Below are 24,586 nucleotides of genomic sequence, written 5' to 3'. Positions count from 1 at the left end.
CATTTCAGCAAGGACCATAACCACAATGCGTTTATGTATTCTTATCACTGTAATATGCCAGGTTAGGGGGGTAAGCGTTAGAAGAAGGAACAATTTGACTATTTTTCATCCCAAAAAGCACACAGCTCTTGAATCTGGAAATGACTTTATTTTTCTAGTGGAATTGCATGGCAGGAAGCAGCATTAAATGTAGCACTTAGCCAAGACAAAAAGGGCAGCAAACCAGTTTCCCACAGCAAAAAAAAAAATACATTTCCATCATAGCATTGGGAGTCAAACCAGGCTTTCCACATATCAAAGTCCTTGTCATCTATTTAAATAGCTTAGACCAAATATGTTTGAAGAGAATGCTAAAAACTGACCAGGACTGAGAACAATTTAAAACGCCAATTAAAAAAAAAACCTTACAACCCAATTTGATAGACTTCTTAACAAAACTTCTCAGCACTCGGTGTGTCAAATCAATGGCATTTTGTTTCATTTCCCAGGGAGTTCAAGACTATACAAGCAATTCTCTACTTCAACGCCCTTTGTAGAAGTTAACTGGCCAGATGAATCACAAGTCACAATAGAAATTAAAACACAACCCAACTTGGAATGCAACTATACGGATGAAAGAAGGCGTTGACTCTGATGTTTAATGGCCTCGCCACGACAACCGAACCAAACCGTATTTTTCCAGCACATCAAAGCAAGCGCAAAAGTGAACAGTGGATTGTTAAGGAAGCCAATGTAAGCAACGAGTCAGTTGTTTTCGGTTAAAAATGGCTGTAACTTGTACAGATGGAACACAACAATGAAGATATCTACAACTAAAACAAATACACCAAAACAGCTTGGTTTCTCTGTTACACACGAGGCTGCCTTTACACTGGCGCATCTATAGCTTAATAAAACCAAAGGGAAGGGGGGGGGGGGTGACCGCTTGACAGTCAGTACACAAATGGTGGACCCCATTTTAAACACGCAAGTACTTAATTTCTTTGTTGTTGTAGTTTACGAGTCAACCCACTGACCTTTACAAAATATCATAATCCTTTTTATCCTTTTTGCCTTCTCCCTCAAAGCTGTCTGCCCCGTCGCTGCTCTCGTGGCGACGCTTGCGACTGCTATTGACGCCGAAACGGGGGTTGTTCTGTGGCAGTGGATCCATCCCCAAAATTTTATGAATGTGACGGAAGGCCAACAGCCTCAGTGCAAACTGGACAGATTGAGACACAGTTAGTGATGCAGTTGAATTGGTCATCAAGTCAAACTTTTTGCAGAACAATCAAGCATGTACGTACTTGGGCACTGAAGGTTATGTCCTCTCGCGCTTGCTCTCCAATAGATGTCAGGGTATCTACAGCGTTCTTTTCACAGGGATCCGTCAGTCCGGGGCCACCTGTTGTAAAAGAAAGATGGCAAATGTCTTTGAATTTGTCGGCTACGTGGATTAAAATATGAAGGAAAATCAACAGTATTTGTCACTTGAAAATGAAGAAATCTTACAAGAGAGTAATATTCCCGAAGAAATACATTCAAAGACGCGCCTGAGCGCATCGCCGGGGCTGAGGGGCGCCGAAGCGCTGCTGATGGCCTTTTCCACGAGCAGCTCCATGGCCTGAGCAGAAGGCGGAATTACAGAATTCATTCAAAAAATAACAATAGTACATTTCCGTGGGGGGAAAATCATAAAGTAGAACAGTAAAGTAGAACATAAAAGAATCCAGAAAATAATGGTAAAACATAATGAAATGACAATCCAGTGCTTAACTAAACTTGTTCATTTATGCCCATTAGTTTAAAAGAAAATACTCCACTCAAACAATAAGAGTGGGGGGACTAATCACATGACTGAACTTAGAACATAGCGTGTAAGATACTTGACAAAATATGTTCCCCTTACAGTTTTTTAGTAGCCAATTTGTCCATGTTGTGGATGAGCTATCAACACCGTTTAAAAGGGGCGGAACACTCACCCATCCTGGGAACAGCGACCACGTTGGAGCCCGTTGACAGAGATCTCGAAGTATCCGAATGATGATCACGCACGACTGAAGTCCATTTGCTCTAGCCTTGTGATGCAAAACAGTACATTCATGTGCCAATTCAAGGGGTAGGAGGGAGGGGGTTGCGGGAAAACAATCCATTCTTAGAGGTCCAACAACTACTGTACATAATGGAAGCTTGAGTCGGTTTTAAGGCATCAATGTGCCGTCAAAATGTGCAATCAGCTGCCATTGCCAGTAGTCTTGTACCTCGCCGTTAGTAAGTAAGAGTTCAAAGTTTGCAAGATGCACAAGGGATCTTCCTTGCCATCTTCTAAACCCTGACCCGAGAAATCCACGAACATGTATTTGAAAATACAAGAGTTCACCTGAGAATGGAGACTGAAAGAGCGGAGGGAAATCGTAATCATTTACCCGTGATTGGACACGGGAAACTAATCCGATTTCCCTTTGTCTCTCAATCCCCATTTCGACCATGAATAGAATAAAAGATACAAATACTGGTGGCACAACTTGGTGCCAGTTAACGTGCAGCCTTATGGAATTCTTTGCAACTGTATTGAGTTCATTAAAATGGTGACTAATCAAATTCTTCACAGGCATCCTTTGGTTCATTAAAATGAAATAAGAATGTAATAGTGCATATTTTCCTTCGTAATGAAGTCAAATGTGTCCATTTTTTTGGCATTACTTTGCAATGTGTACAAAGAAAATAGGTGAAACAAATAATGCATCTCATAAGGCTACAATAATAAGGTAAAATGATGTTCCGAACCTGGAACCACTTAGCGTGGCGCAGTGCAGCCAGAGCGTCAAGGCATTTTTGCCTGTCCAAGACGTCCGCTGGGTCTTTCACCAAACCCGAAGTTACATCTAAAAATGGATTTCAAGTGTGAAAATGTTGATGAGGAACGGGTGTTTGACCAGGTCTGCGAGGCTGGCAAAGAACACATTGCCACACGTACCAAGGTTTTCTTGACAAAGCAAACCACATTTTTTTCCCATTTGTTCAACAATGATGCAAAAAATAATCATTCAAAATCAGTCTTTACGGATAGCTGCATCCTGAGAATGTATGTCAAGTCATTTAATTTGGATTTCGGACTCAATGTTGCCAATTGATTTATTTGGATGGTATTAGTATAATTAAAGATGCACCGGACGATTTCATTGGTCGATATATTGACAGGACTATAGCATTCAATTCCACTTGTTGGGTATTTGCATATTTTTATGACCCCAACTTGTTTACTTGTTACGATCTTAAAGTCTGCTTTGCTATAATATTGTAAGGAGACGCATTTAGCTTATTTTACAACTGTTGTAACATTATAAAAAGGCAGAAAATTAAAAAAAAAACGGTCCTAAAAAGTATTCAAGGCCTCATGTACTATTATGTATTAGATATATTCTATAGATAATTAATTCCATTGTTTTTAAAAGCAATGGGTTTTCTTTTTGTAAAGCAAAATACTGAAAAATTCTACATTTTGGTTAAGAAAAATATTTCAATTGTTTTGTTTTTCGAGAACTACTGCATCTGTAATTAAAAAAATAAGTTTTGGTTGACAGGTAATCTTCATTATTTACAAAAGATTGATCAGAGTTTTAAATGGACCGTTATGTAAAAAAACTACTTTTTAAAAACAGAAAGGCTAAAAATTGAGATCGTCAGGTCATACTTTTCAAATATAAAAATTGGTGATTAATTGCCAAAGTGTGAGTGATGCATCTCTAATTATAAACTAGCGAGTCCACAATAGTTCAGGCTGCCACTATAGGCAGCCATTTCCATTTTATCAGGTAATATATTTGTTGACAACATATCATTCCTCAAGTTATCATGGGCAATATAGTAGTAGACCTTCACTGAAACACAGAGAAATATGATGAATCTGGATGACCATAAAAGAGAAAGTAAACCTCCTGTAGGACAGCCACTTGATTAAAAGCGGCTTTGCAATGGTAGGTGTGGCAACATTTTTTTGGAAGGGGGGTGGAGGGAAACCTTGGTCAAAAATCCTTCCGGGGAGGAGCTGCTAGGCCCTACTCAAACTCTGATGGGGGTTGAGGGAAAAGTGATGGACAATTTGATTGTTTTTGCTCAGTTAAAAGAATTAAACTGTTGGTTTTGTCGGGCGCGTGTCGACGACGAAATTGGAGAAAACACAAAGTAGCGACGAGTGCTGAAGGAAAGATTAAAAACAAACCAAAAAAAATGCCAGCAATCAATAAGTTAGGATATTCACTGCATGCATACCTGGCATCAGTGGGTTGGAATAAGACCTTAACAGACAATGTATGTCAAAGGCTGTACTCAGGTCTAACCAACCAGTCTACCAAAGCCTTTGTACCTTTGCCTCAATAATACTCCCCTAAGAAAACAATGTAATGGTCTCATTTGAAAAGAGGAGAGCTGGTAAAGGCGGTGGTTGGCTGGATGTATCCTTGCATGTATTGAGCCGCATTTGGAATTCAAAAAGATGTCAAATCTACTCAGGGGAGCACTTTGGATCAAGAGACAGCATGGTGAACTGTTCACCAGAACATAAGAATAACATTTGTTTCCTGTGGATGAACTTTTTTTTTCCTCCTTTCTCATTGACTGTGCGGGGATTCTGATCTGCTAGATTTCGATTGGAGCCGGGGTTGCCAAAATAGACAACCCTGACAGTATTAAAATATACGTATTTAAACAGCAAAATGAATGTATGTGTCGAGTTAAAAGAAAAAAAAAACTATCTATTCATCAGTTGAATGTATTCAGACATTTTCCATAAGCATTTTTGTTAGTTTTGGGGTTGTTGTTTTTTTGCTTATCTAGTTTTTTTTTTTTTAAAGGCAGACTTTTGAGATGCCATTAAAATACAGCCAGAATCCCTGAGGACACAGGAAACAAAATTTCTCCAGGGTATAACTAGACTTGTCACAATGCAAACACTGATCATGCTTTGCTTGAAAAAGGGATAGCATCTGAGAAGAGTTAAATAGCGGAAGGACTAAAGAGCAATACTGCTGGCACCCTCTTTTAGTTGACATTCTATCCAACAAATAGAGAATACAAGGTAAAGGGGCAAAACGCTCTCGAATGAGCTCCCGACCTACTTTGTACCTATCAAAAAAAAAATCAATTTTAACCATTTGTTCTTTTTAAAATTGCAAGCCTGAAAGAAAGGACTCCTTTTTTTTAAACTTTCAGAAACGCCACTAAAAAGCATATTGCCAGGATGCTTCTTTAAGGCTCAACCTATTTTTTTGTTGGTGTGCCAGCAGCACAAAACTCTCAGTGTGAACCAACATACTGGAAATGATTTCATCGGGAAGTAGCAGAGACAATATACGGAGGTATAAATAACAGAAGCCGTTCTGCTTTTTTCCAAACCTCCTTCCGGGCCGCTTTCCTCTCTGATGACAGGTGAGGTCAGAGTAATGGTCACTTGCATCTTTGGCTCTGTAGACGAGGTAAGAATGATGGCCGCTTCCTGAAGAGACCCCTTCACCTCATATTTCTCCGGTGCTACTATCTAGAAAGAGAAAAGTATAAGCCAACAAGTGGACGGAGAGCTAAGAGGCCCGGAACATTTTAGAAATGGCTATATAAACATCAGTAAAGTGGTCCATTTGAGTGAGAATAGTAAAATTAGTACTGCTAGTTGTTTGGGGAGCAGCTCCACAATTTGTGAAAGAAGACTCTTGGTGGGTTTCTCTAAGCAGAGGAGGACTAAGTTGACATTCTTGTCCCCGCGGAGAAGCAATCCTTTGGCCAGGACTCCCACCCTCATAACGCCCTTCAGGGCTCTACTTCAGTAAAAAAAAAAGAAAAATGTAAGTTGAAACATGAAAAAGGACTGCACAGTCCACAATCAAAATCGTTAGTATCATGAATTACCTGTCAGGGTCACATTTCTCTTTTGACGCTTCTTTCTTTTCTTTGTCATCGTCTTCCTTGACATTATTCTCGTCGGTAATGATGTCCGAGACCAGTTTGAGGGCCCGCTCTGTGATGGACACGATTTTCTGAATGGACTGCAGCTCATCCTCCGAAGGGTAGATGGAAGCATGTTTGGTCATGACGTAGCGGTCGTCTGAAGAGTCGGGTCGGCGTGGGGGCTGCAGGATGGATGCAAAGGTACTCATCTCAATCTAGACTATTCTTCCCCAAAGCTAATTATTTTTCCAACTTTGCCTTACCACAGGACCATGGGGCTGTAGACCTGGGATACCAGGCCGAACTCCAAGAAGACCTGGAGGACCGGGGGGACCTTGTTGGTAGCCTCCGTCTGGTCCGCGACGGCGATCGTCCCAGTGTTGCTGTTCTTCCTCCATGCGTCTCCAGTACATGTCCTCTTCATATCGCCTGAAATATTAGGGAGCATAACTTTGTTTTTTTTCCCCCTTAAGACATGATCCAAAATTGATCTAGCATCACTTTGCCATGCTTGCCATTTGTTATGACTCTGGAAACATAGAATGTCCTTATGTGAAGTGACAAAAAATATCTACATACATGTTTAAAAACTACAAGAACTGCTATGAATATACTATGAACTACAATTAAAAAGAAATAATCTGCATACCGCATTTCCATTCTCCAACGTTCCTCTTCCTCACGTCTTCTCCAGTATTCCTCTTTCTGCATTTGCTTTCTCATCTTTTCTTCTTGAATCTTCCTTGCCCTGATGCTCGGCTTTACTTCCACCTGCAGATCTGGGTTGACCTTTTTCTGCATTTTTGAACAAAGAAAACAAAAAGTATGATTTTTTGCGATTCATTGCAGTGTTTGATTGGCCTAACTAACTGCAACCTATAAAAACTTGAGCTTTTATCGGATAGAGGTCATATCAGATGATGCCTATCTCTGAAACTGCTGACTAGAAGAGAACCAAACCTTGTATTGCAGGCGATGTCGACGTCCCTTGAGATGCATTTCCTTTGCATTTGGATCATTAAAACTACATTCGCAGAGCTTGCAATGAAAGCGGATGACTTTCCCATCATCATTTCGGACCTAGAAATCAGGTAGGCGAGTTCAACTTGATTTTTCAAAGACATCTTTAATTTTTGGGCTTAACTGGCCGCAATTGCATCAAAACAAACCTCTTCGACGTAGTCGTGACCAACAGGCTGGACATCGCTCTGCAGCGCAGCGAGGGCCGACACAGACAGAGATTCGGAAGTCTCGGCTTTGACATCTACAACACCAAAGGAGGATGTTGCAGTCTTGGGGGCATCAATTTTACACTCTTCCGGTTTGCCTGTGGTTTGTAATTTAGTCCCACCTACACCAAAAAAAAAAAAGTTAGTTTATAAGATTTTGCCGCCATGAAATTTATTAGCACATTTTTATCCGGTGATCGGTTGCCATCCAACCTTGTTTAAGAGATTCTTACTTATTTTGTTTGACTCACCAACAAAATTGATCTTGTTGACCGTGTTGATTTTCTTTCCGGTCGTAGCCGAGTTGGCGGCAGACAAATTGCTGACTAATTGGTTCTTAACACCAATTACGTTACTGCTGACGACGCTTCCAGGTTTTAAGTAGGAAGTACTAGATGAAGAAGCAGCCACGGTGCCGCTGGAGAAGCTGTTCAAGGTAGAAGTGATGGTTTTGCTTGGGGCAGAGGTGCTGGAGGACGCCGTCTGAGTCACCATGCTGGGTTCAGTCGAGGGAATGGGTTTCCCAAGTTTGGTATGAAGCTTCAAAACCTGTAAAAAAAAATTGAGATCCATTTAGAAACAGCATTATCCGAAATCACCCTGTTCAACGCTGCTCCATCTTATGTATTAAAGATCTCCAGAAACAGTCATGAATAACTTTTTTTAAACCAAACTATTACCTATGATTTCTGCAAAGAAATAAATAAAAGTTTTGTATACAATGAGAAGTACTCATTTAGATAATGTAATTGATGGAGCCGATTTTTCTTGTACCTTCTGATGTTTGGCTCCTCGAATATGAGCGGCGTAAGCATCAGCACCCGTGCAGGAAACGTCACAAAGCTCACAACGGAGTTGGTTCTGAGAACTTCGGGCCAATAAGCCACTCCCGCTACCGCTAGTGGTGCTGCTGTTCTGAGAAACCTTCAGAGCCGCCTCCTTCTTCTTGTGCTTCTGCCCTTCCAGATGCTCCTTGTAAGTCTGGGAAATTGGTAGAAAAAAACAACAACATTTATATAAGACAACTTATATGTTGATTTGGCTGTGTACAAAGTCTAAGAGCCCGGGTGTCATATTTTATGTCAATGAAAGTTTCTTGGGTTTTAGTGCGTGAAAACAAATTGTAACGCTACATTTGTATTCTGTGTCTGTAGCATTACAGTTTACCTCACATGCTTAAAATAAATCAACATTGGATGCATTTTAAATTGGGCAATTTCTATTAAGATCATGTTATTGTGGATATTTTGCTGGTTGGCTGATCACAGATATAGAATTCCATATATATATGTATATAGATTTATTTTTTTAAATCAATCTCTGCCCAGCCTTAAATCAACTTCAGATTTTAACATATCTGAACTCACCTGAGGGCCAGCACAGCTAATCTTACAGACATCACAATAGTGGATCTGAGGGGGTTTTGGTGGCTGCTTGGGTCGGAGCTGCTTATTCTGAAAAGGAGGTTTCTTGGTGAAAGTGCTCCCGGTCCAGGCTGCACTTGCAGCTGCAGCCGCCGCTGCCTGCTTTTGGTGCTGCTGCTGTTGCTGATAATAATTTGAGGCTGCAGAATAGACTGCTGCTTCATATCCAGAATAGGAAGTTCCTTCAAAAAAAATTAAAAACATTTAAAAATCGCCCAGAAATGACATCAGGTTACTACACTACAGCTACTACTACAGCATAACAGACACACGCTTTTACCGATATGGAATGCAGGTAAATAATCGGCCTACTTAACAGTGACAGACACTTACCAGAGTAGGTGACAGCATTTGTACTGTAAGTCGGACTTTGGGAATACGATGGGACAACCGATGGGGCGGCAGCCACGGGCTGGACAGTGGAGGTCACGGGGTAGATGGAAAAAGACGATGTCGCAGGACTGGGCGCTGCTGGTTTTATCACAGTCACCTGACGTGTCTGCTGAGACTGGCTGTATGATGACACCCCCTGACTATACCCGGGCTTGGGGGCTGGCAAATAAAAGGCAAGTCGTTATGGGTCTTTCATATTATTACAGTCTTTATCCAAATGTTTGGCAAGGTTACAAAAGTACCTGTTTGATAGTAGGAATCGGCAACTGTCTGCTGTGGTTGAGCAGCCGCCGCCACCACTGCGGTGGCAGTTGGCTGCTGGTAGTACTGTTTGCTGTCATATCCCACAGCAGAAGCTGTGGACCGGACATAGGAGTAGGATTCCTGAAAAAAAAAGAACAATTCCAAAGTTTGAATCAAATTGACCGCCTGACAGATATAAAAAAATATTGTTTTTGAACCATGTTTCGATTAAAACAATGTTAGTACACGTACCAGGCAGAAAAAAAAGAAGAGTGTTATGGTGCCCCGTACCTGGTAGGTTTGGGAGGTGACCGGTGGGGGAGGCGGAGGAACTTCAGGTTGCCGCTGAGTGTAGCCATAGTCAGCTGCAGCATGGGTCGGTTGGTATCCCCCGTACGCTGCGGCAGTTGCAGCGGCAGCCACTGCAACAGGCGCAGGCCGGGCGACAGCGACTGTGGCTGCTGTTGGAGCGTAGGCTGCGGCCACAGTGTGAGCTGCCACCGGTGCTTGGTGAACGGTATAACTGGCCACCGTCGTGGGATGGGTGTAGGCTACCCCGGCAGCTGGCTGCTGACTGATAGGGGGAAAATGCAATACAAGTTATTAGTTGCATCAGTAAAATTTGCTTTGGATCAAGTGCATCCAAGTGGATAAAAATGTTGTGTACATCATGAGGAAAAACAAAGCACCGTTTCTGTTGAATCATCAGTGTCATTTTTTCCATTGAATGTTAATATTTACAATAAATATTATCAAGCTTCAAAACACTTCAAACATGTTTTCATCATTTCTGATGGCAAGCAAAATATGACAGAACACCAATCAGTGAATGTATAAAGTGTGTATGAATTGATGTTTATCATAGACTCATCCCAGAATGCACTATGTGCTCGGGAAATCTGTTGCTATGGTTACTGATTTCTCACTGTATCTTAACATTAATATCCAGAACTATTGCTGAGATGCTCCAGGGCAAACAAACACTCAGGACATCATCTCCACAAGCTCTTAATTACTCTGAAAGCCTGCTCACTTTCATCCAAGTGGAGAAGGGGGCTACTGTACCTCCCCCCCTCCCCCCGGATGAACAATGGTCGCAGGGGAAAGGATTCCACCATTAAGTCAACACATGCAGTGAGCGATAATCAGATCTCGGATCAGAGCTTGTGGATAGGCGATCCCCTTACCTGTATTGTGCGGCAGCGCCATGAGTGAATCCAAAGTAATTGCCGGTAGCCATTTTGGCATCTTCACCAAGCCGGCTGGGCACTGCGGAGGACACATACGTACAGGGTTACGCTAGGCTAACTGTTAGCATCAAGCTAAAACGCGAAATCCGACAAAAACAAAGACCGATTTTCCGATAAGGTGTCTAGATGTTCTTATCTAATGCAATAGTAACACCTACCATAGGTGAAGGATACAACAGGACATATGGGAATCATTGGTTTTGTATGTTCTATCGTCGATCGAGTAGGTCAGCGTATTTGTATTACATGTCGTACCCGGAAATGGCGTCTGCGCTTGCGCATAAAACAAAGAGTACAGTGGGCAGGATTGGGGGAGCTGCACTTGTTCATTGGTGCTCACAATTTTGCAGCAGCAAGCAAACAAAATGATCAAAAAATGATCAGAGCAAAAGATCCATTCACATATTCGTTTATTTTTTCTTTCCCTCCTCATTTTATTCTTATTGTATATATTTTTTTTTTAGGAAAGCCTCAGTTCTGGGGTCAAGGGTCCGATCCCATGTGGGTCCTCATCGTATGGAGTTTGCATATTCTCCCCAGGGTTACATGGGTTTCCTCCCACATAAACATGCATGTATGTTGGTATAAAAACCCCAAATTGCCCCTATTGTCCTTTGTCTCCCTGTGCCCTGTGATTGGCTGGCTACCGATTAAGGGTGTCCCTCGCCTGGTGCCCATAGTTGGCTGGGATGGGCTCCCGCACCCCTCTGCGGCTCTTGATATGATATCCACAGTTGCATAAGTATTAATTTTTATATTTATGCGAAACATCTCTTTCTTTTTCATAAAGCGATTCCTGAATGACATATTGTACAATCCTGCAGCCTTGAACTTGAGTGGTGACGTTTGGTGGCTTTTGTTCCGTCTCCCACAATTGTCAGTAAATAGCCGAAGGTAAAAAGAAATGAGTCTTACCTGCGCACATGCCTTACTATAGATACATTTCCACCACTGCGTCAGCTCGCAATGTGATGTGCTGTCATTGGCTGACAACTCCTCCCGCTGCCACTCACTTGTGGTATATTAGTCCAGGCCGCCGCCTCCTTTCGCCAGTCGCTCCTGTCCTCAGATCTTCGCTGTGCCTGCTGGATTCTCCTGAGTTTCAATAGTGGAAACGACCTGCACTTATTTCATTTAACGATGGCATTTCATAGGGTAAGTCTGAGTGAGAGAGTATCATCGGCATTGTGTGTTACATTTTTTTTCTGCTAAAATTGCCCGTCGTTAATGTGTCGCCGCCTCGTACAACTGTGTGCACTTTTTCCTGCTGTACTCACACGGAAGGAAAGCACATCATTTTTCCTTCTTTAATCTCGATTTAGTTAAATCTCAGGGTATACATTCACATTTTTTCAAAAGAGCCATAATTAAAAAAATATGGAAAAAGTTACGGAATGACATTTCACTGCTGCCTCACTCCATCACTAGATATGCTGTCTGTGTGAGGGGTGGATGAAGGGATGAATGACCCCTGATTAAAGCATAGGGTTTGAATGTCACCCTGGACAGAAAAAAAGCTGACTTAAAAGCAGACTCTACAGTCTATCCGAGCGATCCCGCTGGCTTCGATCTATAAACAAAAAGCTAAAAAGATGACGTTGTGTTAAAATTCATTTCATCGTTACAACAAATATCTTCACAAAACCCAAAATGAAATGACTTCCAACTCTTTTGGTCCTTTGTAGGCTACGTGCCCTTATAAGTGAGGTAGAGCCGTGTTTGCAGGATGATGGATATTAATCTCAGGCGCCAAAATAATGGATGAAGCAAGAGAGGTACGATCCGATGGCAATTCTCTGCTGAAGGCTGTCTATTTGAGTCGTCTGCGTCTGACTCGGCTGCTTTTGGAGGGCGGGGCCTACGTAAATGAGAGCAATGAACACGGCGAGACGCCGTTGATGGTGGCTTGCAAAAGCCGTCACATTGATACACAAAGTGTGGCCAAACACAAAATGGTGCAGTAAGTATAATTGACTACTAGAAATCCAATTGTAAATGCACACATTTGTGTATGAACTTTCTAGCTGTCATTATTTTGTTTTTTGTGTAAATAACAGATATCTCCTCGAAAACGGTGCTGACCCAAACATTCAAGACAAGAGCGGAAAAACTGCCTTGATGCATGCGTGCCTCGGACAGGACGGAACTGAAATTCTGTCCCTCTTGCTCACGAATGGTGCCGACCCAACACTGGAGGACCACTCTGGCTCTTCAGCGCTTGTTTACGCCATTAATTCAGGGAAAAGGGGCATTCTGAGTATCCTCCTGGATGCTTGTAAAGCCAATGGAAAGGAGGTTATTATCATCACCACCAACAAGCTGCCATGTGGCCAGCAGACAACAAAGCAGTACCTAAATGTCCCACCACCTTCAGATCTGGCCTCGTTGTGCCACCATTGCATGGACACAAAAGACGGGCTCCCAAAAGAATTGGACAACGTAGTTGGGGGCCAAAGTGGAAGAGTCATTTCCCGAAAGATGTCATATGACAATGTTGCAAGTGCCCAGCATTCTACTTCTCACCCCAACTTGCATCAACATAACAATCTCCCATTGGCCCATGAAAGCGGCCCTCCCAATAGCGATGCATCAGACGGACAGTTAAACGTTTCCAGTCTGAAAAATGTCATCCATCGGCGCAGCATTGGCGTTGAACATTACAGTTCAGACTCTCAATTACCACAATTTGGTGGTAAAGACTCAAACTGTCTGAAAAAAGGAGTGGACAGGCCCAAGCTGACCAACAGCAAGTCCTCTAACGCTTCAGGCTCCAGAGAGTCCATGGGTAGTCTTTCCCAGAGACGAGGTGTTGTCGGATTAGATCGAAGAGGGTCAGGACCCCTCCTCCAGGATCACATCTCCTCTACTCGACCTGGATATCTCCCCTCCCTCAACCCGCATGCTCCCATTCCAGACATTGGGGCCAACTCTGTTCCTCTGTGCAGTGGAAAAACACCCAATATTCTTTTTAAAGGCTCTAAACCTATTCTGCCCAGTCTGCCCTGTCTTTTTCCAAGAGATAGTACTAGTAAAATGCTGTGGAGGCGTCATTCCATGCAAATTGAACAGATTAAGCAGTTGTCTGACTTTGAAGAAAAATTGACTTTTGATTGATTTTTCCTTTTTTGGCTTATGACTTACTCATTTTATGATAGTCTTAAAAGTTGCAAAAGCAAGAAGAAATCTCAAACTGAGGGTAATGTATGTCAAATATATACTATTGTATACTTTTTAATGATTAAAGCTCATGTTTATTGTGTTTAAACTGTAACTATTTGCCATCAAATGCTACCATGTTGTAATTGTAATTGTAACATGAGACTAATTACACACCAATTGCTCATTTGAGAATAATGATGGAAAAAAATTAAAAAAAACTTCGGTCTTCATTTAAGAATGTGTTAATTCAGTCCTAGGCAATGCAAGCATGACTTGATGGATTTGGGCAGTAAGAAAACATGGTGGTACATATGAGTGTATCCAAGTTTCATTCACAGAATGTACATTTTCCAGCTCAATTCACAATAAAATGCATTGTGTAAATTGCCTAGTGTGTAAATGAAAGTGTGATGTAATACTGCACAGTTAAGAAGTGAATGTTGGAAATTAAGTGGAAGGGTTGCTACTGGCAACCTGATTTTCTTTTGTGCATCCAGTTCTTGCTTCAAGGATGAAATCCTATAAATGGCCAAGTTGCATCAAAGGTTTTTTAAAGTGAAAGCTTCAAGTATATATATACTATATAACACCAGACTGGAATAGACAATTTTATTTCAGATGTCCAACTAAAATGATGTCAAATTTACACATGCATAAAATTACCTTGCGATACAAGAAAGTGTCTTAAAAATAAATATCATGCCACATTTGACCATTTATTTGAGGTTTCCCATTTTTGCCGGAATAAGGACTTTAGATTTATCATCTTTTGAAATATTTGTAAGCTCTGACCTTAGTGCTTCTGGTAAGTCATAGCAGATCCTGGTGATATCAAAGCATGTTCTGTAAGGCAGCAAGTCCTCTACTTGGAATTTGTCATTATTGTTGGTCCACACTGTTAAAGAATACCTGCATGCACACCAAAGAATGGATTTTTAAAGACACACAAAACGGTATTTTCCCTGAAAAATAGTGTTCTTGTCGGGCCAACTAAAGATGAAAAACAGGGTTTTACTGCGAAAAAATGTCCGCAGTAAAGCCCCCGTTGCTTTAGTCATAGCCAGAAGTTTTGTATAATAGTGTTGGCATTCAACATAATTATGGGTAGCAACAGAGCTAAATGTAATGTATATAAAGGGACTGTACATACATACATTCATATTCATGTTCAGAGGTGAATTCCTATTACGCTTCATTGGGTGAAACTAAGCTCTTTCTGCACTGTGACTGATTGAATGAATCATCGCACCCTCTTATCTGCATTCACCTTTCCTACTTTATGCTGCAGCACTCACCTCAAACACAATGGCAGGTACAGTTTAAATCGCCCACACACAGTCAGTGGGCCTAAGAACATGTTGCCTTGTTTTTCCCCCATGTTCACTAGATACATTTGTCAAGGCTACATGTGGTCAAAATGGCCTTTGCTTAATTTAGTTCAGTACTGAATAAGTTTGTGTCATTTTGTACAGATGCATTACAAAAGTTATGTAAAAAAAGTTGTTGTTTTTTCCTAATTGGTTAGCTCACTAAGCTATCTAGAAATATGAAAATACACAGTAAAATACATACTCAAAATCTGAGGCTATGTACCAATCCAATAACTATTGCAAAAAGCATAACTGAGACGGTGTGTGTCAAACATTTACCTGTCTGACTGTTGCAGCAGCCACGTGAGCTCAGAGACAGACTGGGCCAAAAGGGCCGCCCGTACTGGGAAGGTGATAAGATGTTCCAGTCCTCGACATAAGTCCTCCATCTTATGTACCATTTCCCAACTGTAACCTGGAAAATAAGTTGTCACATTTAAATGCTGGAATTTCTTGCCCATTGCGTATTTGATATTTTTACTAATGTAAATATGCTTGGTATAGTCATTTAAAAAACACGGTATCAGTACAAAGCCAAAAAGAAGAACATTTGTGAAGATGTGCATTCTATCTATGATGTCAGACAATAGCAATAATCCATTTGTCCCCACCTGGGTTATCAGTCCCCGCTGTCCACTGTGTGGTCCAACCGAGGGAAAGAACAACGTTATTGGGAAGATTCCTGACGACAGACAGGAAAGCCTGTGGATCCAGCGGTGTTCCTTGATTTCCAGGTCCTGGAAGGATATCAGCGTTGATCCACACCGGAGACCTCATCTGAGCCAGGCCTTTCTGCAGCAAGGACAAAGAAAGAGACACCGCCTCCATGCTCCAATGGAGCATCGAAATGGGTTTGTTAGGAAAATAATCAACTCTCACCACTTAAAAAAAAGATAATAATCAACCGATTCCATCTCACCTCTTGAAGTCGAGTTTGATGCCTTTGTCATGCAACTTGACAGCTTCAAGCCACTCCTTCAGTGTGATGTCACTGGTGTTGTCAGGTGGGTGGCACATGATTGGCTCCTTGGGGTTACGACCTCTTACGATGATGTCAGCCTCAATCATATGTGTAGGCCCTTAATGAATAAGAAATGTGTTAGGATACGTACATCCATTATCCACTTCCAAAATGATGAAATAAATAATAATAATTGCAATTATATTTTTAGATGAGAAAAACTAGTCACTTGCACTTTAAAGTTAATTGCTAATAATTTTTAGATGAGAAAAACTAGTCAGTTGCACTTTAAACTTAAATGCTAAAAAAATAGATGAGAAAAACTAGTTACTTGCACTTTAAAGTTAATTGCTAATAATTTTTAGATGAGGAAAAACTAGTCAGTTGCACTTTAAACTTAATTGCTCAAAAAAAAATTAGATGAGAAAAACTAGTCACTTGCTCTTTAAAGTTTTAAAGGTGTTAAGTGACAACTTTTGAATGTCCATCTTCCATGAAAGGGTTACATTCATGACTATTCCCCAACTAGTAAACAAACAGTTGTCCAACCTTGAAGAGCATCCGTCAGTTTGATCGAGCTGTTAACTGCATGTGACCATCTCACCTCGGCGGCGTCTTTCTTTGGTAAAAGATCCTGAAAATACGTTACCATTTGCTCACACATTTTTTAAAATTTAAACGTATATATCAGAAAGGCGACTGTATCCACCCTGAGGGGATCATGGCCCCGAATTTGATAGACATCATATATATACATCGAGATTACGTAGTGCGTGCTATGAGCCGTAGTAATTTATCGGCCATCTTACGTCGTGGCCAATAAGAGACACGCAGCAATAAAATCAATGGAGCCTGTATATTGGATTGATCTAGATTTTGGAACATGTGGGGATGGATGACAAAGGAATTTTACCGAAATTGCTTTTTGAATGTTTTGTGGCAAATACTGTGATCTCACGTGTTTTACCAAACTTATTTTGTGAGTTTAAGAACTACTGCAACTGTGTTTTTTCCCCGTTTTTATCCAAAGATTCCTTAACAGTGACTGCCTTCTTGGAAAGTGAGCAAGTGAAAGGTTTTTCTCCTGTATGAAATAGCTAAAGATTGCTCAATTCGTGCTAAAACTATTGAGAGAAGTTGTTTTCCTAAAAGAAAGGTCTGTCATGCAAAAGAAACATGTCTTACCTTCAAAAGAGGACAAAAGGCATGTCATTTTTCCCCTTGCGAAATTAACGTATAGGCGAAAATAATTCCTTAGTGCCTCAAATGAAGCGACCCACACTCCAGCACAGTAGATGGCAACAATGCTCCTCAAGAAAGCGATGCAACAACGACCGCAGTTACCGTAGCGTAGCGGTACATTACATTTTTGGACACAGGGCTGTCAATTTGCTCTCTTGTGTGCTTTTTTTTAACTGCTCACGAAGACAAAATGTTAAAAGAGTTGGTAAGGGAACGACTCGTTGCGGCTGCAGATGAAATTTTTGGACTATTTGCTGGAACGATAGCGTCGTATGAAGAGCAACTTTCTCGTGCGAGAGAGGAGAGCGAGCGACAAAGACGGCAACTCGAAGCTGTTTGCAAGACTGAAGTTGCCATTCGTGTCGAAGGTAGCTTTGCTAAACAATTGCCACAAAGGAGTTATCGTAAAACAGCTTCGACTTTACACAAATGGTCTCTTCATTTAAAAAAAGGCATTTCCGAACAAGTAGGGTATCCTTTTATGATTAATGGATTTCATTCAGGTCACGAAAGGGGATTTACATCGACGCATGCCTAATGCTTGGATGTGTGACTGCACAATTCTTTATTTTCGATATTTATTTCATAGTTCATGAGCACTGGAGATGATAACAAACAGACAGCAGCCATTATTGACTGTTCCCATCAGCCAATAGGAATGCCGCTCTGTTGTCACGTGGAGGCTATTTTGTAATCATAATGAAAATTTGGGGAATATATTTTCTATAGATATTTTTTCTTTGTTGTGCAAAATTTGTTTCATTAAATGAATGAATATAAGTACATGTGACTCACCATCTGGTTTTCTGCACGTGAACTAAACTCTGTTTTCTAACTCCAGACGTTGAGCAGATGATTGGTCGCCAGGAAGATCTTTCCCCTCCGCCAAAGTGGAGTAGCCCATCTTTGAAGCCGGAGCATTCCAAAACCCTGCATGTTAAAGAGGAAGCCCAGGAGGCTGGGGTCTGCGACTTGCAGCTGAATGGTTTCTCCACGCAGAGTAAAGTTAAGCAACACGAACCTCCAGAGTCGTCACGGCCTAATCGGCAGAGTCCAAACGGAGACGTCTTTGGACCACCACCAGATAACCTCTTGCCAAAGCTGCCACACAGTGAAGGCACAGAAGAACCTTTGAGGAGTGACACAGACTGTGAAGGTAATGACAAACAGTTGAATGAACAACACTGACTTGATATCATGCTTGACTTGCGTGATTTAAACTGTTTGTGTTTCTCCCAGTATTGCAGAAGCTCATCGCTCATCCCGAACAAATTTCCTCTCAGCAGCTGTGGGGCGGGTCTGATTTTGAGCTGGAAGATCTGAAGCACCCTATCTTTGAAACACAAGAGGAGACAAATGTCGGTATGTGTCCACAGTCAGGCGTCTCAGTGAAGAGCAAGTACAACCAAGACAAAGTGATCAATTGGTCGCGGGTGGATCACGGCAGTCCGAGGGGAGATGCACGACGAGACAACTTCTTAGCGCCGCTATCCGATGGCGACAACACCGAAGAACCTTACATGAGTGATGGGGACTGTGATGGTGAGGACAAATGGACAAAAGACGGGCCGACAAAAGGGGCCCTCAAAAAGAAAACGTCTCAAAAACACAAGAACGGTCCCACGCTTAAAGAACATTTTCGCTGCTCAGTTTGCGGGAAAGGCTTTACTTGTAAGTCTCACTGGATGAGACACATCAGAACACACACAGGAGAAAAATCCTTTTGTTGCTCAGTTTGCGGAAAAACATTCTCTCGAAAGGAACATGTGGAATTACACATGAGAACACACACGGGAGAAAAGCCTTTTTGTTGCATGGTTTGCGGCACAACTTTCTCAGTCAAACAAAGTTTGAAGAAGCACATGAGGACTCACACAGGAGAAAAACCTTTTGGTTGCTCTTTTTGCCGAGCAGCCTTTTCTAGGAAAGAAAGTCTTGCCAAACACATGCGAGTCCACACAGGAGAGAAACCATTCAGCTGTGCAGTTTGCGGGGGAAACTTTGCTCAGAGGTCCAATATGGTTAGACACATGCAGATACATAAAAAGTCAGAATAATATTTTCTCGCGATGCACATGGCATCCAACGCAGGTGGTAAACTTTGAGGAGCTGTGCAATGTCATGTCTGCATCTGATTTTTTTTTTTACATGATTTCTGTTTGAAACTGCCTGTTGCCCTCCATAGTAGTGTAAATATGATTTATTTAATTATGAAATTGGTTATGTGGCAGTAGTAAAGCAGCCCTTCTGTTTGTAATGTTATGAATGTCGGCTAAACACGAAGCTTCGGATTTGTCTAATGAAAGATTGCACCTTGGCTAGTTTGTTAGTCCATTAGCTTTTAAAAATGAAGCCACTGTTCTACTGCTTCAGGTGTAACAAAGGCAAAAATGGCACCATCCAAGTCACTGTCCTGCTTCATGTGTTTTTGGATTAAAAAACAAAACAGTGGTTGAATGCTGATTACAAAAATGTTGTATATATACACGTGTGCGCGTGTGTGTGGGCGGTTGACAAAAACATTGCTGTCCCTTTAAGAAGAATGCGGGTTCCTGACACTGCCAACGAATCGCAGCAGATTGAGACGAGCAGAAAATAAACATGTATTTCCTTCACATTAAAACAGAGGCCACCAGGTAATTGCCACGTCGTTGTTTTTAAAGATTTATTCTTGACTACAATTGTCTTGGTGAGTTTCAAACCTGTAAAATCTGTTTCTTATGCCGGACAAGGCTAGTTATTCGCCAATAACGTCGGTGTAAACATTTTCCATTGACCAGTCAATTAAGAGCACATTTCTAATGATAAATTGGAACGCCGTGTTGTGTTATTTTTGACGTTTGCTATTTGTTTTCTGACTAAAAGTGGCGATTGTTTGTTTGCATTGGGCCGATGCAAAAGCATAGCAGTCTGGACAGTGACATGGGAGGACGCCATATTGTCACCCATCATAACAACGTTTGCAAGGCAATGCGACCAAAGTGACGATTTCCAAAATGTGATTTCACAATTTCAAAAACATTAGAAATTTGACGTCTAAAACGGTCAACTGCATTCTAAAGCGAATTCTCAAAGTGATTTTTTCTCCACAAATTGAGTGAAAACTCAATCCAATCATGTAGAAGTGCCCAAATTAGATTTTTCTTCAAAATACAACATGGCCAATTAATCATTTTTTTTAGAATGCAGTTTGTAAGTGCAGCTAACAAACATGTTTATGGCTATCACAGGAGACAGAAATAAAATGGGCCCGTGACTGGCCTTCAGACACCCAGATTGGTCACCAGGAAGATCTTACCTGTCAATCAGATGTCCCTGCATTGGTGTATCGGTTTGTGTTGAAGATCGCAGCTTCATCATTGCCATCACTGACACCATGGAAGACCGTTCGTGGAGCAATGTACACTGTGAAGGTAAACAAATGCAATATATTCATTTATACTTGTTTAACTATTCAAACTCAACTAAATTGAATAATGTTTTCTTGGATTCACATTATTGCATATTTATACTTATTGTGAGTTTCTTGCAGACTTCAAGCAGCTGAATGGTGGTCGGGGAGAAAATCCCTCTGAGCCACAGTGGAGGAGCTCCACTCCACAGCACCCCCACGTCAAAGAAGAAGAGACGGATTGCCAAACTCCCCGTGTTAAGGAAGAAGAAGAGGAGACTGACGTGAGCGAGTTGCCAGTTACTATTGTCCCCGTGAAAAAACAGGACGACGACCCACCCGACTGGTCCCATCTACATCATCCCCGTCTAAGTGCAGACCATCATGAAAGAACACCCCCTGACAATCTCTCAGCTCCACTGTCAGACAATGATGAAGCAAACAACAAACGGGTCGAGAAACAGTCCAAAATATCTGAAAAGGAGCCAACTCTCCATAAAAAAATGTCACAAAAGCGTCCAAAACGTGTCACTTGCTCAGTTTGTGGCAAAACTTTTGCTACTAAACAAACTTTAATAACACACACGAGAACTCACACAGGAGAAAAACCGTTTGGTTGCACCTTTTGTGGGAAAGAATTTTCTCAAAAGGGACCCATGCTCAGGCACATGAGAGTGCACACTGGAGAAAAACCTTTTAGTTGCTCAGTTTGCAGAAAAAACTTTTCCCAAAAAGGCAGCATAGAATTGCACATGAGAACACACACGGGGGAAAAACCATTTGGCTGCTCTACGTGTGGCAAAACATTCTCCCAAAAAGAAAACATGGTCACCCACATGAGAAAACACACGGGAGAAAAACCCTTTTGCTGCTCAGACTGCGGTAAAACATTCTCCCGGAAGGAACACGTGACGACGCACATGAGGACGCACGCGGAAGGGATACCCTTTAGTTGCCCGGTGTGTGGCGAAACCTACGGCCACAGGGCCAGTTTGACTGAACACATGAAAAGCCACATCAATGAGAGCCAATAAATGCTTACCTGCTCTGTGTTCTTCCACATTAGAATGATAGAGAGGTGTAAACTTTGCAGCTCTTCTTCACATGCAAAATAAAATGGTGGTCATGTCATTTTCCCTTACAGATGTTTTGAACATTTTGCAGTTACATTAAACTATTAGTTAAACTACGAATACATTTTTTATATAAAGTATTACTTCAGGTCATACATAGTGTTTTATTCATTTATTTTCAACAGTACTTAACCTGGTCAGGATAGCGGGGTGCTGGAGTCAATCCCTGCTTGTTTGGGTAACAATAAATGCTAGTCTTGAGAAAATTGATGAAAATATTCTCTTTATGGCACATGTCTGGGGTGCATTCCTAAAATTAGTTTAGCGCCCACAGTAGCTGCATACTCACCAAACTCTTTCAACATTGTAGTGTTTTGTCCAGTTCAACATGCAGGTGGAAGACAGGTGTCCAGGATTACAAGTTGGGTATCACCTCTGTTTCTCGCGCCAGGCGGATCTCCTTCTTCTTCGAGTTATTTTCATCAGCCTAAACTGCCAAAATCTTGATCAAACACTTATTTTCTCTACATGTATATATTTTAGGATCAAATAAAGCAGACACAGTGTTGTGTACAAGCACGACTTTACTTTTAGACTAACAACAACAACAAAATGAATCACAAAGCGATATATATGCTACATGATGGACACTTAAACCCACCTTCACTTCCTGGGGGCATCACTGTCCTATATATATAAATATAAAGTCAACACGCTATCCTTGTAGTGGTCATGATTAGGTGGGAGAGGGTCCAGCACCCCCGTGACCCTTCAGAAAATGACCGTAAGTTTGACACCGCTGGCCTGGGTCGTCATTTTGGCTAACTCAAAGCTATTCTCCCGTGTGTGTCCTCATGTGTGTAATCAAATTGTGATTTTGAGAAAATTCCACACCGCAAATGAAGCAACAAAATGATTTTTCCTGTGTGTGTGTTCTCATGTGGGACTTTACATGGTCCTTTCGGGAGAATGTTTTCCCGCAAATGGAGCAATTAAAGGGGTTCTCTCCTGTGTGTGTCCTCATGTGCAACTTCAGGGTTTCCTTTCGGGAGAAGGTTTTACCACAATTTAAGCAACTAAAGGGTTTTTCTCCCGTGTGTTTTCTCACATGTTTAAGCATATTTTCCTTTTGGGAGAATGTATGACCGCAAATTGAGCAACTAAAGGGTTTCTCTCCAGTGTGCGTTCTCATGTGGGCCTTCAGGCTTTCCTTTCGGGAGAACGTTTTACCACAAGTGGAGCAAGTGAAAGGTTTCTCTCCCGTATGTCTTCTCATATGTAACTTGACACTTTTTCTTTGAGAAAAGGTTTGACCACAAATTGAGCAACTGAAAGGTTTTTCCTCATTGTGTGTTCTCATGTGGCCAATCAAATTTCCCTTGTAAGCCAATATTTTACCGCAAATGGAGCAACTGAAACCTTTTTTGTGTGGGTGACATCTATTAACCATTTGAAAAGGTGGAGTTGTCTCATCATGACCAGTGTCTGTGTCATAGCTGTCTGATATTGGTGGCACAAGGTCATCAGGTGGTGCTCTGCCACAGTGGTCTTCACCTGGACTGTTTTGAAGAAGTTGCAACCACTCGGAAGGTTCGTTTGCATTGTTTTCACTCTTCACACAAACACTAAGCAGTGGAAACTTTTCTCCTTCTTCCTCTTTAATGATGAGGGGCTGAGCATCATCTTCTGTAAAATATGAGTGCCGTGGATCTTCAGCATCATCTTGAATGTGGGATTTTTGTGTATCGTTGTCTTCTTTTGCAACTCGGTGTGGCTTCGAGCTAGCATAGTCCCCCTGCTGGTGTGGAGGAGATTTGTCCTGTTGACTCTTCAGCTGCTGGACATCTGCAGAGCACAAGTCAATTTTGTTCCAATAGTCAAAGAGTCTAAAGCATTTTTCTTCGACTTTTCTATCACTGTCACTATTGAATACGTGGAGGTTAATTATAGGAAGTTATAATTAATTTGATTTCCCTGGGCAACATTTGGGGTCCTTATGGATGTCCAGGGAAACCTAACATCCAACACCTCCTCCCCAATTTGAATGTATTACCCAAACTTGGTTGTGCCATGAAGAAATGTATTACAGTTTTATTAACCCAACTGTATATTGGGTATTTTGGGTAAAAATTAAGAAGAGAAATGAGCATACCGTCGACGCGCCTGTCAATTTGAGTCTTGCAAACAGCTTGCAGTTTTCTTCGGTGTCGCTCGCTCTCCTCTCTCGCTCTACAAACTTGCTCCTTGTACGTCGCTATTGTTCCTTCAAACAGTTGGAAGATTTCGTCAGCTGCCGCAAGGAGTCGCTCCCTTACCAACTCTTTCAGCATCGTGATCAAGTGGACGGCTCAATGTGCACAGACGCCGAAATAAGTTCTAGTTTTAGGAGATGACTTCCGCCTTCCTTTTACTTCTTCAATTGTGACTGAAGGCGGTAAAGCAGTCGAGAACGCGCTCATCGCCATCTAGCGACGGATAGAAAATTGGTGCCTCGAAATAGCATTTTTAAATCGGACAAATTAGAAAGCAGCAGATGCCAGTACAAACCTCTATTTTTTAGTGTATGAAAGTTGAGGACCTTCGAAGAAGGCATGGATATATAAACCCACCTATTCGGAGAGCTAGATGCAATCACCCAAAATCGGCGGAGTTACTAAATGGTGGCCATCTTTCATAGGAGCAGTAGTCTTCTTTTAGTTGTGTTGATGATCATGATGATGATCAAGTTATTTTATCCATTTGAATGTACTCTTAGCTATGCAAAAGCTTGACATATTTTGTTCATCTTTTTGGGTTTAAATGAACTATTTTGATATCATTGTGATAGGAAAAAACGGAATTTATTTTGAAGAAAGATGATTATTGCACACAGTTGCCTGGGATAAGCTCCAGCACCCCTGTACGGAACATTAATAAATATTGCTGTTTAGCC

General features: G+C 41.5%; 5 protein-coding genes across 11 annotated transcripts; 2 read left to right on the top strand and 3 right to left on the bottom strand.

The window, feature by feature from the left end:
• Nucleotides 1-128: 128 nt before the first annotated feature.
• LOC144215373 (zinc finger RNA-binding protein-like) lies at nt 129-10,741 on the bottom strand. Of its 3 annotated transcripts, none has more exons than XM_077744250.1 (20): nt 10,617-10,741; nt 10,396-10,477; nt 9,500-9,782; nt 9,208-9,349; nt 8,906-9,124; nt 8,516-8,754; nt 7,923-8,129; nt 7,400-7,697; nt 7,089-7,270; nt 6,880-6,999; nt 6,569-6,714; nt 6,183-6,348; nt 5,881-6,101; nt 5,639-5,789; nt 5,374-5,515; nt 2,767-2,864; nt 1,962-2,057; nt 1,492-1,603; nt 1,287-1,384; nt 129-1,201 (listed from the first exon to the last, which is right to left on the bottom strand). In XM_077744250.1, exons 1-20 carry the CDS (start codon nt 10,651-10,653, stop codon nt 1,019-1,021), a joined length of 3,222 nt encoding a protein of 1,073 aa, XP_077600376.1. In that variant the 5' UTR covers nt 10,654-10,741; the 3' UTR covers nt 129-1,018. The 3 variants fall into 3 exon arrangements, 2 of the variants coding, with proteins under 2 accessions (XP_077600376.1, XP_077600375.1); XM_077744249.1 differs by having other exon boundaries at nt 5,639-5,792; nt 10,617-10,740; XR_013330414.1 differs by lacking the exons at nt 129-1,201; nt 1,287-1,384; nt 2,767-2,864 and having other exon boundaries at nt 1,551-1,603; nt 5,639-5,792.
• A 781-nt stretch (nt 10,742-11,522) lies between these two features.
• LOC144215926 (ankyrin repeat domain-containing protein 34B-like) lies at nt 11,523-14,141 on the top strand. The gene is made up of 3 exons (XM_077745144.1): nt 11,523-11,613; nt 12,144-12,418; nt 12,516-14,141. The coding sequence occupies exons 2-3, from the start codon at nt 12,216-12,218 to the stop codon at nt 13,570-13,572; spliced, it is 1,260 nt and encodes a 419-aa protein (XP_077601270.1). The 5' UTR covers nt 11,523-11,613; nt 12,144-12,215; the 3' UTR covers nt 13,573-14,141.
• LOC144215931 (protein FAM151B-like) lies at nt 13,738-18,314 on the bottom strand. Of its 5 annotated transcripts, XM_077745154.1 has the most exons (7): nt 18,212-18,314; nt 17,986-18,120; nt 15,907-16,066; nt 15,599-15,816; nt 15,267-15,402; nt 14,410-14,526; nt 13,741-14,136 (listed from the first exon to the last, which is right to left on the bottom strand). In XM_077745154.1, the coding sequence occupies exons 3-7, from the start codon at nt 16,053-16,055 to the stop codon at nt 13,950-13,952; spliced, it is 807 nt and encodes a 268-aa protein (XP_077601280.1). In that variant the 5' UTR covers nt 16,056-16,066; nt 17,986-18,120; nt 18,212-18,314; the 3' UTR covers nt 13,741-13,949. The 5 variants fall into 5 exon arrangements, with proteins under 5 accessions (XP_077601276.1, XP_077601278.1, XP_077601281.1 ...); XM_077745150.1 differs by lacking the exons at nt 17,986-18,120; nt 18,212-18,314 and adding an exon at nt 16,498-16,663 and having other exon boundaries at nt 13,738-14,136; XM_077745152.1 differs by lacking the exons at nt 17,986-18,120; nt 18,212-18,314 and adding an exon at nt 17,134-17,259 and having other exon boundaries at nt 13,739-14,136.
• On the top strand, nt 17,244-21,666 carry LOC144180907 (uncharacterized). Its single transcript, XM_077709061.1, has 5 exons — nt 17,244-17,558; nt 18,032-18,346; nt 18,430-19,237; nt 20,458-20,603; nt 20,723-21,666. The coding sequence occupies exons 1-5, from the start codon at nt 17,381-17,383 to the stop codon at nt 21,613-21,615; spliced, it is 2,340 nt and encodes a 779-aa protein (XP_077565187.1). The 5' UTR covers nt 17,244-17,380; the 3' UTR covers nt 21,616-21,666.
• A 718-nt stretch (nt 21,667-22,384) lies between these two features.
• On the bottom strand, nt 22,385-24,218 carry LOC144215927 (uncharacterized). The gene is made up of 2 exons (XM_077745145.1): nt 23,807-24,218; nt 22,385-23,499 (listed from the first exon to the last, which is right to left on the bottom strand). Exons 1-2 carry the CDS (start codon nt 23,982-23,984, stop codon nt 22,487-22,489), a joined length of 1,191 nt encoding a protein of 396 aa, XP_077601271.1. The 5' UTR covers nt 23,985-24,218; the 3' UTR covers nt 22,385-22,486.
• Between the last annotated feature and the right edge of the window lie 368 nt (nt 24,219-24,586).

Source organism: Stigmatopora nigra, chromosome 22, assembly GCF_051989575.1.
Source record: "Stigmatopora nigra isolate UIUO_SnigA chromosome 22, RoL_Snig_1.1, whole genome shotgun sequence".
NCBI lineage: Eukaryota > Metazoa > Chordata > Actinopteri > Syngnathiformes > Syngnathidae > Stigmatopora > Stigmatopora nigra.
Note: the sequence above shows the minus strand (reverse complement) of the source record. Positions and strands in the feature narration are given on the sequence as shown.

Bases quoted from the DNA above. Each gene is read 5' to 3' on its own strand.
- LOC144215373 (XM_077744249.1), bottom strand. From the start codon at position 10,653: ATGATTCCCATATGTCCTGTTGTATCCTTCACCTATG. The intron at 6,715-6,879 runs GTTTGGTTCTCT...TCAAAAATGCAG, and splicing joins GACATCGCCTGCAATACAAG to AAAAAGGTCAACCCAGATCT. The intron at 1,604-1,961 runs GTGAGTGTTCCG...CCTTCTGCTCAG, and splicing joins GGTCGCTGTTCCCAGGATGG to GCCATGGAGCTGCTCGTGGA.
- LOC144215926 (XM_077745144.1), top strand. From the start codon at position 12,216: ATGGATGAAGCAAGAGAGGTACGATCCGATGGCAATTCTCTGCTGAAG. The intron at 12,419-12,515 runs GTAAGTATAATT...TGTAAATAACAG, and splicing joins GCCAAACACAAAATGGTGCA to ATATCTCCTCGAAAACGGTG.
- LOC144215931 (XM_077745150.1), bottom strand. From the start codon at position 16,612: ATGTGTGAGCAAATGGTAACGTATTTTCAGGATCTTTTACCAAAGAAA. The intron at 16,067-16,497 runs GTTGGACAACTG...TTATTCATTAAG, and splicing joins ACTGACGGATGCTCTTCAAG to GGCCTACACATATGATTGAG. The intron at 15,403-15,598 runs GTGGGGACAAAT...CTTATTTTCCAG, and splicing joins AGCGGGGACTGATAACCCAG to GTTACAGTTGGGAAATGGTA.
- LOC144180907 (XM_077709061.1), top strand. From the start codon at position 17,381: ATGTTAAAAGAGTTGGTAAGGGAACGACTCGTTGCGGCTGCAGATGAA. The intron at 17,559-18,031 runs GTAGCTTTGCTA...TTCTAACTCCAG, and splicing joins AGTTGCCATTCGTGTCGAAG to ACGTTGAGCAGATGATTGGT. The intron at 19,238-20,457 runs GTCAGAATAATA...ACTGGCCTTCAG, and splicing joins CACATGCAGATACATAAAAA to ACACCCAGATTGGTCACCAG.
- LOC144215927 (XM_077745145.1), bottom strand. From the start codon at position 23,984: ATGCTGAAAGAGTTGGTAAGGGAGCGACTCCTTGCGGCAGCTGACGAA. The intron at 23,500-23,806 runs GTATGCTCATTT...TGTGCTCTGCAG, and splicing joins AATTGACAGGCGCGTCGACG to ATGTCCAGCAGCTGAAGAGT.